At 35.2% G+C, this 10,792-nt stretch overlaps 2 protein-coding genes across 2 annotated transcripts; both read right to left on the bottom strand.

The window, feature by feature from the left end:
- Nucleotides 1-668: 668 nt before the first annotated feature.
- LOC127798977 (RING-H2 finger protein ATL16) lies at nt 669-2,418 on the bottom strand. The gene has a single exon (XM_052332640.1). It carries the CDS (start codon nt 1,941-1,943, stop codon nt 909-911), a length of 1,035 nt encoding a protein of 344 aa, XP_052188600.1. The 5' UTR covers nt 1,944-2,418; the 3' UTR covers nt 669-908.
- A 6,512-nt stretch (nt 2,419-8,930) lies between these two features.
- Nucleotides 8,931-10,169, bottom strand: LOC127798983 (ethylene-responsive transcription factor ERF098-like). Its single transcript, XM_052332645.1, has one exon. It carries the CDS (start codon nt 10,081-10,083, stop codon nt 9,658-9,660), a length of 426 nt encoding a protein of 141 aa, XP_052188605.1. The 5' UTR covers nt 10,084-10,169; the 3' UTR covers nt 8,931-9,657.
- Between the last annotated feature and the right edge of the window lie 623 nt (nt 10,170-10,792).

Raw genomic sequence — 10,792 nt, 5'->3', positions numbered from 1 at the left:
ATTTGATATTTTATATAACAAATATGTTATTTGTACACCGAGTTTTGACACTTTGTGTCCAAATAGCCTTTTTTTTTTTTGCAAAAGAAAACATATATATCGATAAGATTAAAATTAATTGCCATCAATAACAAGAATGAAGTTCTCCCCATAAAATCAAAATCCTTCAAAATCAAAGATGGTGTTTCCTAAACATATTCTAGAGCCTACTCTTTTGTTTTTTTGAGGAAGTAAAGTTTTATTTAAAATTTATTAAATTAAAGACTTTTAACACTTAATAACTTAAGTATTAGAGAGCCTATTTTGGAGATGTCTAAAAAATAGTTCTTCTCTCTCTTTTTGCGAGGTTGGTAAAATTTACTCTAACCCACTTCTAATACAATCGGTGATTGTTTTACTTTTCAGCCCCCACAGGTATAGTACGGATAGTTTTCAAGGTAGTAGATTGCGTTTAAGTGGTTGTTTTACTTTTTAATTGATTAAGACCCACAATATTATATATATCGTTATAAATGGATAATATTTCATAAAAGGGTTTTTTTTTTCAATAAAAGAAATACAATAAGGGGGTATTACCTAAAACAAGAAGGGCAATCATTCGACTCAATCATGAACAAAAATTCAATCCCCTCCCAAAGACAGAAAAAGAGAAGCAAGCAAAGAGAAATTGAAAAGAAAAGAACCAAGTGTAGGAAGCAATGATGGCCGTAATAATGTCTGCAAGTCAATGGGAATACAGTGGACCACCCCGGCCCTAGTCTCATCAAGCCAAGAGAAAACCGCAGAAATTAACTTGTTCATACCAAGTCCTGCAACTGAATTCAGTTTCGTAATCTTACAGATTATCACTGCTTCTAAACAAATCCTAAAATCTCTATAGCCATATCACGAAATTACAAAAAAGAAAATTATAATTCTACTGGAAGAACAGCGCTTCTTGATGAACCCTTTCCATTTCCAAAGGAAAAGAAGGACCTTCTGATTCTGCCGCTTGAGCTTGAAGTTGAACCGCCGTCAATGGAGCTAACCTCATTGTTGACATTTACGTTCTGTTGAATGATCTCTTGAACGGCTAAATACAATTGCCGATCAGTGGCTGAATCCATGGAAATAGATCTCCTCATGGGTTGGATCAATCCAAACCGATCGTCTCTTTCTCGGACGTCAATGCCCTCGTCTCCCATCATCGAAACATGTTTGAACCTTTTCACCTTCTTCTGCAGAGTCTTCGGCTCCAGTTTTATCAACTCTCCTGAATTCAATGTCGCTGGATCAGCAGAGTTCGCTTCGCCGAGCTCAATCACCACGTAACCTTCATCCGCGCCGATGAAATTATTGCCGTTCTGAGTGGGGTTTTGGGGGGACGAAGATGGAGCAAGCGTTCGATCCAATGGAAAATGGGGAACCGTTGAAATGCTCGTTCTGCAAAGCGGACAATTGTCGTTGTTTTGCAGCCAAACGTCGATGCAATCGACATGGAACAAATGGGCGCAGTTTGGGATTGCTCGGAGCTTCTCCTCTTCTTGAAACTCGTTCAAGCAAACGGCGCATTCGCTGAAGCTTCTTGTTTCTTTGGAAGCATCCTTGTCCCCTTTCTTGAACTGGCGTATTGGGATGGATTGAATTACTGATTCTTCGAGCCCTCTTCTCTGGTTCCCGGGAGAGAAGAGGCCGGCCGGGTCGCCGTGGCTGCGGCTTCTGGAGAACGAAAAGCGGCTTAGAATGTCAATCCGGTGCCAGTTTAGGCAGCATTTGATGACGAAGATGTAGTAGCTCACCAGCAAGAAGGCGGTGGTCAAGATGCCGATGATGGCGACGGCGAGGATCGGGAAACTGGTGTTGGAAGAATGCAAATGCCCGCCGAAGATTGAGCCCGGTGGGCTTCTGATCGGAGACAGAGCTTGCGTTTGATGGATTTGGTACTTTCTGCTCGCCAGATCCATAAGAGAGACTAATGGGTACGAGAGTTTTGCATAAAAACCGGTCTTCAAATCACGAGTTTCCTTTCTTGATTGTCAGGGAGTTGAAAACATTCGGCTCTCGATATTAATTTCGGCACAAGAGATGGGTCGGCTCATAACTCTGCAGCCATTGCTGAATAACGGTGAAGGAAATTGTTACAGAATATATGGCCATCTGGGCTTTCTCTGATCATTTCAATACATCAAAAGCAGCCATTTTTTATTGTTGAAGAAGACTATAGCAAGATGGGCATCTGGGCTCTGGAGTTCAATGGCAGAGTCAGATAAAGATCTGAAGAGAGGGAGAGAGAGAGAGCATTAAATGAAGGTGCTGTGCTGGTGAAGGCTTGAAGGGGAAATTAAAGATTGAAAACAGCAGGTAGGAAGTGAAAGATAGGGCGTTTGAACTTCGAAACATTGCATTTATTGAGCGTAGCTGGTGAAGGTTTTCGTGCTCTCCAAATGAGAGTCAGTTTTGGCGAGAAAATTTTCAGTGTCTCGATTACTGTAGCCGTATTTTATTTATATTAATTAATAATTGGCCAACAGATCAACGAATGGGCTGTTCTTTGCTTGAATGTGAACAATGGTCTGGACTGTCTGTCTGGGTGGCTGCTGTGCTGCCCTTTTCTAATCAGTCCGCGTAACGTTGCCATGTAAAACCAATTTAAAATTGGCTGTGGGTTGGAGTCTTTTTTATTATTTAGATGCTTTGATGTCATATATAATATTTTATAAAGTAAAATTAAAAATATTAATAATATTTTTCTTTTAGACCTAAAGAGAAAAAACTTTATGCATAACGAACACCATCCAACCCCAAAAATATTATTCATAGTTCTTTATCGACTCTCGTAAATAAGACCCGTTGACCATTTACGTATTATTAAATAAAACATCTACTGAGACTCTTTTTAATAACAGATTTATATTATAAAACTTCTCCATCTTGCTAAATTTGTAATTCGAATGATTAAAAGAAGGGTTAATCATAAAAATAATTTAATTCTTTTTTAGAATTTAAAATTTTATTTAATTTTGACAATTAAGTCCAAATTTACTTAATTGAGTGCAATTAGTTGACATGTTAGGTGTTATATAATAATAATATTTATGGACTCACATACACATCTAAATAATAATAAGAAATTATTTATCTTTTTATAAATTATATATATCTTTATTTATGTGTACACATTAATTTTATAAATATTATTATTATATGACACTTGAAATGTCAAGTCAACATGAACACATTATTTTTAAATTAATTTTATATGTTGGATAAAATTATATCAAATTAAACCTAATTATCCAAATTAAAATGATTTGATAAAATTACAAATTCATAAAACGAAGTGTATTATTTTGATGATTAACCCTTGAAAGAACAAATTAGAGTTGGAAAATGAGCGAGCCAGGTCGACCTAGCCTGCCTCCCTCTTAGCCCACCCATTTCGTGGGCCGAAGCTGAATTTGGCCCGCAGAGAGAGGTGGGTCGAGTCGGGTCAGGCAGGACAATGGAAAATGAGGGCCCGACACGATCCTATGGCCCTTAATAAACGAGTCAAGGCGGGTCGGGCCGGGCCTAGCCATTTTGGTGGGCCATCTTCATTTTTTATGGGCCAAGCTCGATAACGGGCCACAAAGCACTAGCCTTGCCCTACTTGTTTGCTACAGTACCTGAGTCAAGCTGAGGTGGGAAGTGGGTCGGGCAAGTGGACCTATGGGCGCACGACCTATTTGTCAACTCTAGAACAAACAAATAAACTAGTAGATAGAAGGTAAACCCTAATAGTAAAGGAATTGATAATATTACTTAGAAATTAAATTAGGCACAAGAAGTTATGATTAAATATATATTGGACTTCTTTTATAGTCGCTTATTAATATAAATTGATATTATTTAGATGTTGGAGACATTAAATAAAGTAACGTCGTGTCATGTATTGAACATAGACATATTTTCTAGCTTTTTGACAAAAAGAGCCAAAGAGCAACAAGTACTCGTCAACCATCACCACCCTAACCCAACTTTTGGGCAACCTATCATTTCTAGCTTCCACAACTTCACAGTTCAATTTCATGCATTAATTGATGGTTGAACAAATCCTCCTCGTCCAAATGCCATTTCAACACATCCCACAGTTGCATTATTGTTTGAGGCAAATGTTAATATAACTTTCATACAATTAAGATCTTATTTCTTGGGTGTCCGAGCAATTTTCACAAGGGTGAAAAAGCTTGAAAACCCAAATTTGAATTCCTACCGCGACCGCTTGTCCATGCATGTTGGGATTTAACTCCTCTCCACATGAGTAGGGCATCAATGGAGAGTGCTCGTAAGAGAGCGAATCCTAAGATGTGATTTCTTGCATTATAAGACACTTGTCTATCTAATCAATTTTTTAATTATATAAACATTATAAAGTCAATTAGTGACATGATCAAGCACCCTAAAAATAGTGGCTAAAAGAGGGGAATTAACGTTGAGATAAAAAGTTACTATTTATTACATCATGAAGGAAATTTTCACCAAAAAAGTCTCGATTCTCTTTTTAAGTTACAAATTCTTAGTAAACATAGGTAAGTGACTAATATAAAGACGCCTAACTCAATAAATTATAATTTTAAGTTTAATCTAAATATTTTTATTAGTTATTATTCTGTCATTATTATTCATCTTACTCTCCTCTTTATTTGATTCAATTTTCACATAAGACGATTCATTTTAGAATATTGTAATTCTAAAATATTTAACTGGATACGTAAGAAACCCTTTCTATTTTGATTGAAAGTTGAGATTAAAATTTAATTACTATTAGTGATATTTTACCTCACCAAATTTATAACCCATTTCTTTATCTTCATGTAATTATCAAATACTGATTACTTTGAAATGCCGGTGCAAAATTGTCATGTAGAAACTGACTAAGATGCTTTGTAATTAATACACCAAATTTGAATTGAAATTTAGGTGTCTTAATAGATGGTTGATTGCTTTGCTCTCCAGGGAAGACCTTTCTTCGAGAAATAGGCATAGAAACAGACAGAAAATGACAGAGAAAAAGTGAAATTCCTGCAGAAAGATTGAGCTTTAATAAAGCTCGATCGAAGGCTCATGATCACCAAATTAGGGAGCCAAAAAGTCTCTTACGGTCACATGCAGGCCACCCTAAAGTGTTTCTTCTCGGATCGTCCCCACGCGGGCCAGTCTTCTGATGCAAGACATCACCTTGCCTTGCATTCACATCATACTATCTATATACTGCGCTCCCCCGCGGCTTTGCAAATTCAATCTCCCAACCCAAATATTGAAAATTTTATAAAAAAAAAAAAAAAAAAAACATTTATTTACATTTTTAGAATCGAGTTATAAGAATATAAAATAAATTATCAAGAATCTCGTACACCATGATGAAGTTATTTTAGTTCTATAAAAAGATACAAAAATATCACTTTTTAAAATTATTTGAGAGTACCAAGTGTTTCATGTTATTCAAGTCGTAGAAAAAGTCTCAACTCAAGTTAGGGACCCAACTCTATTAATTGAATCCACCCTCAATCAAACTTAGGTCCCCACTTATCTAATTTGCGTCACGAGGTGAAATTTGATTGTTCACGTTACGTCATCACGATTTTTTTTATCTCACAATATGTCAATGATATAAATTTTAATAAATAAATTACGTCATTATTTATTATAGATGATTATTAAATTTTATTTTTAATACCAAATCTGAATTAATGTTGAAGGATATTATCAAGAAACCAAGCCCCACTTGAAACTTAAAACACAACTATTAGTCGACACTAGACTTTAATCAGGTGGTGGTGATTGATTTCAATCATAATTAAAAATATGATATATATATATATATAATGAATTATGCACATATCATCTAAATTGTACACGTTTGGATGGGTCCGAAACCGGAAAGCAATTGTCAACAAAGGCAGAGGACATAAACATATAATGCGTGTGTTTGTAATGAAAAGTCAAATCTGCAATGGGAGAGAGAGAATCCTAGAAAAGCGAAACCAGTGGATACATATAGGAAGGAAAGGAAAGGAAAGGAAAGGGGACCGACACCATTCCTTCCTTGGTTTTTCTTATCTCTCGTTGACTGATTACTACTTAAAGACACTGCTACTGCCAGTCAGTCAGCCACTTTTCTTCCCAATATAATAATAAATTAAAAACCCATCTTTTTCCACCCTACAGTCAAATCTAGAGGCTGCCGCTGCCAATTGGGAAACTTGTGATTTGAACTTTGAACTTTCCTTCAAATTTCCCAACAATCTCCTCCTCCTCCTCCTCCTTTTCCTCCGCTTTCCCATCAGCCAAACAGCAGGCTACATACGTGGCAGAGACTCCATGAATGATGGAAGAAGCCACTGCTCCTCCACTCGTGGAGTACTCCCAAACTTGAATTAATTGCTCAATAATAGTCCAAATTAGTTTGCCAAATATGTGTAAATTCTGAGCTTAGTTACATCTTTAAACCCACCCACCCACGAAAATGCAGCCTTTTTGAAGCATTCGAAACTAATTTAAATAACGATAAATCTATTTGGATAGAATCTATCCGGATAGAAAGACATTTAATGCTTGTTTTATATTATTTTATAATATTTTAATTATATTAAACAAAACAGAAAGATAATTTTAATCTTATAAAAATTTTATCTCTTCATTTTATGTTTCCCTTCCTTAAACTCCCGCCTAAAACAATTTCCCAACACAATAAAGTTGCACATTTCTAAAACAAACAAAATTAGTTATGAAAATGAATAATGATAATCATGACACTTAGGTGACAACACACATATTCAATATATTCTCTTTACATTATTCTTCTATTTTATTTTATTTATAAATTATTTTACTTTGTCCAAATTGACTGACGCATGAGATGACTAAAGTTATTAAATGATAAAAATATTCTTATCTCGAAATTACCGCTTTACCTTGAATTGAACGAACGGACTTCATCTGTGTTGAAGTCCGCTCACATTAGGCGGACTAAATCTTAGATACAGTATGTGGCTGCATCTTAGATGCAGTTCGTTGGGATGCAGTCCGCTGGTCCATACTGCCACTGCATGCAGTCAGCGGACTGCCACTGCTGGCAGTCTGCCAGTACTGTATGTGGCGGATTATATTTAGATGTAGTCCGCCAGAAATTAGAGCTTGTCTGAATTATTGGACGGGTTTCATTATTGATATTTTTGTTATTTGATATTTTTAGTGATCTCGTGCGTCAATCAATTCGAGTAAAGTAGAATAATTCATATTTAAAGTCATTGTGACTCTTGAGATTCTAAAACTTCATTAAATGAGAGACTAAAATTTAAATTTAACAAGGAAGAGAGAGAGTGAAATTTTGAATTGTGGCCGAAGAGGGTATTGTTGGTAAATAAAATGTTAAATGACATAATAATCCTAACATTAATAATTGAAATGACAAAAAAAAAAAAAAAAAAAAGACAATTCTACCTAAATAAATTCTATCCAAATAGCAAGGTACTTTAAACAAATCCTGACTTTGGTCAGCAAGTTTGTTGACCGACCAGCTATACAGCCATTTAATGAGCAACTGATGCAGCCATTTAATTTCTTTTCCTTGGCAGCATGGCCTCGCTTCCTAGACAATGCACCACCTGCATCTGCCGCTATATATATATATATATATAAGATATCTCCTGCAGCAACTCTGCAACCCATCAAATAAATTAAATAAATTAATTAACAAGATATATATATATATAATATTATTTAAATATTTATTTATAATATTTTTAATAACACTCGATATTAATATATTATATATTAATTAACAATAAATTATATTTAAAGTATCATATATTTATTATTAATTAATAAAATAATTTAAATATTAAAAATAAAAATAGGTAGAAGATGCACATGGGGAGGGGACAGAACCTGTAGACTCATGGAGATATCAGAAACTTCAACTTATTCGATATATTTGGTAATGTTTGAATAAGTTGTTTTCTTCTCCTTTTATTTATTTTTATTTTGATTATAATAAACGATAGATGAATAGTACTTTTTTAATAAAAACTATATAAAATAATACACTTAAAAGTAATTTTATTATAAAAATAAATAATTAATGTAAATATGAACACCTAATTTTTTTTATTTTTTAAATTAGAAATTTATTTTCAATCTAAATAAATACTATTATCATTTTAAGTTTTAATAATAAACTCATAAATAAAAGTCACGTGAAGTGATTACGTGGTGCAGTCACATGGTGGCACGTGTCATCACTGCTTCTAGTAAAGAAAGGCAGTCGATGCGGTTAAATATTGACAAAAATGAGAGATCTTTGGTTGGGATGCTTTTCTTTACGGGGTCTTCATTAGTCTCATGATTTTTAAATTTGAATTTAATTCATAATAATTGTATAGAAAATGAATTCGAATATAAGAACTCAGATCTTCCATTACTTCCTATGGACAAATTGGGGGGATCTTTGCTGTTATTATTTAATGTGGGAAGTTAATTAGGCAAATCTTTTAATGTCCCTTCAGCCCCTTGGTTATTTTGGTCTCATCAATTAAGTAATTAATTGGTGACAGAGGTAATGGCCACCAATTCACCAATTAAGGTCAACCTTAAATGTTTAATAAGATTTATGATTCAGTAAATTTTATTAAATTGTAAAGGATAATCCTAATTATTATTATTATTATTATTATTATTATTATTATTAGAATAGTGATTAAATATCTTATTCTTAGATGAAGTGTATTTATTTTATTTTAACATTTAAATAATTTTATTATTTTGATTAAATTATTTAAAACATAATACATTTTTATCAATTAATAAAATTATTTAATTATTAAAAATAAAACGTAATAAACACATCTTTATAAAATGAAAGTGGCTCCAAGAAACGACGGACGTACAAGATGCATGGTCTCATAACACAAATGCGAGCATGGGCTCAATGGGCCGAAGCCCGAGTCCCTGGCTGGGCTCAATCGGCTAGGCTAGATTTATTATATTATGACAATATCAAAAATACCTATTATATTGAAGAACGACGTTCTAAGTTTAAAAAAAAAAAAAAATCGTATTTTTCAATGAAGCTATGGGCCTATGGCAATTGTTAAGCCGAACACAAAGTTTGCATGTTATGTTAGAATAGATAAAGCTGCAAGGCTCCTAGCATCCAAGAAGCCCACATGAAATGTGACCATGGGCTGAATGGGCCGAAGCCCAAGAGTGGAGTGGCACATCAGCGGCGGCTAAATGAAAATTATCAATGACGTGGCTTCTTATGTTTTTTCTTTTTCCCCGGGATGAATTGCAGGGTAATTGCAGTTTAAGTCCACATTGATAGTCAACATCCGCATTGCCAAGCCATTGATTGCATATAGTCTACTTGAATTCCACACAGGCATTAGCAAAGCCTAAAGCCGCCATTAACCTTCCAAATATGGAACAGTAAACGGAGGAGCTAAATTGCATTTCTCTCGTCTCCTTCTCTCTCGTTCTTTCAGAGGAAAACAATGGAGGAGCAAACCCACACACAGAGCAGGAAGAAAGCAAATTAAGAAGAAACGCATGCAGCACGACGAGATATATATATATATATATAATATAGTAATTAACAATGAAACATCGGTAGATATCAATCTTCTCTTCTCGTCTTGATCATCTCCTCCTCGGCTCCTCCTCCTCCTCCTCTTGATCCGATTCAAGAAGCTCCTCCAACACTTTGTCATCCAAGCACTCCAGCTCGATCACATCCTTTCCCGGCCTAAGAGAAGCCGAAGCGGAGGAAGACGACGACGGATAATAACCGGAGCTCGGCGTCTGTGAGAAGTACTCGCCGGGGAAATTCAGGACGGCGAGATGGCCCCTCATGGTAAATGCCGCTCGGTCATAAGCCCTCGCCGCCTCCTCCGCCGTGTCGAACGTTCCGAGCCACACCCGGGCGCCTTGCCTGGAAGTGTCCCGTATCTCCGCCGCGTACTTCCCCCAGGGACGCCGCCGGACGCCCCGGTACCGGACCTCTGATTCCCTTCCCTTTTCTTCCTTCTTCTCGTCCTTGCCCTTTCCCTTTTGGCGCTCTTCCATGTGCTTTTAACTAATTGGGTTCTGTAATTTGTGCTGTCGTCTTCTCAAGTTGGTGGTGAGGTCCCCATTGTTGCCGGTTTGAAGCACTTATATATATAGGCTGACGCTGCTAATTTTCCACTGTAATGGCCCCTCGAAATTTGAAGATTTCCACCAAGTTAATTAATTTAATTAGGGAAACATATTTGTGATTGACAATATCGTACGTTAATGTGCTTCTTGGAAGCTTCTTATGTGGATGAATCGAAATTCTTTTGTTCTTCGTCCCAAATCTAGGCACTATTTTGGAAAAGTTAACTTTTTCAACCATTTTAACGCACATAATAAGTCACTTGGCCTCCTCTTTATTTAAAGATTTGGCTGCACAATTAGCAGTGTTAATACATGAATTATGATTTGATTGATACATAATAAGTGGAGCACCCATTAATTAACACCAATCTCAAAATAAAAATCTTTAAAGATTTGTTGATCTAAAGTTACGATATGGTCTTCTTAGTTATTAACATCGAATTAGATTCTTCTCTTAAATGATTTGTCAATAACTCCGTATCGATTCGAATGATTGATATTTTTAACTTGAAATTTAAAAAAAAATCAAAATCTTAAAAAATTTATGTCAAATTGGGATCTTTTTAGATATTCTTTAAATCTAGAATGTGACAAGAGAATTCAGCTTCCCCCATTTTAAGTTTGCCCTATGAGCTGG

This window comes from Diospyros lotus, chromosome 4 (assembly GCF_014633365.1).
Source record: "Diospyros lotus cultivar Yz01 chromosome 4, ASM1463336v1, whole genome shotgun sequence".
Taxonomy (NCBI): Eukaryota; Viridiplantae; Streptophyta; class Magnoliopsida; order Ericales; family Ebenaceae; genus Diospyros; species Diospyros lotus.
Note: the sequence above shows the minus strand (reverse complement) of the source record. Positions and strands in the feature narration are given on the sequence as shown.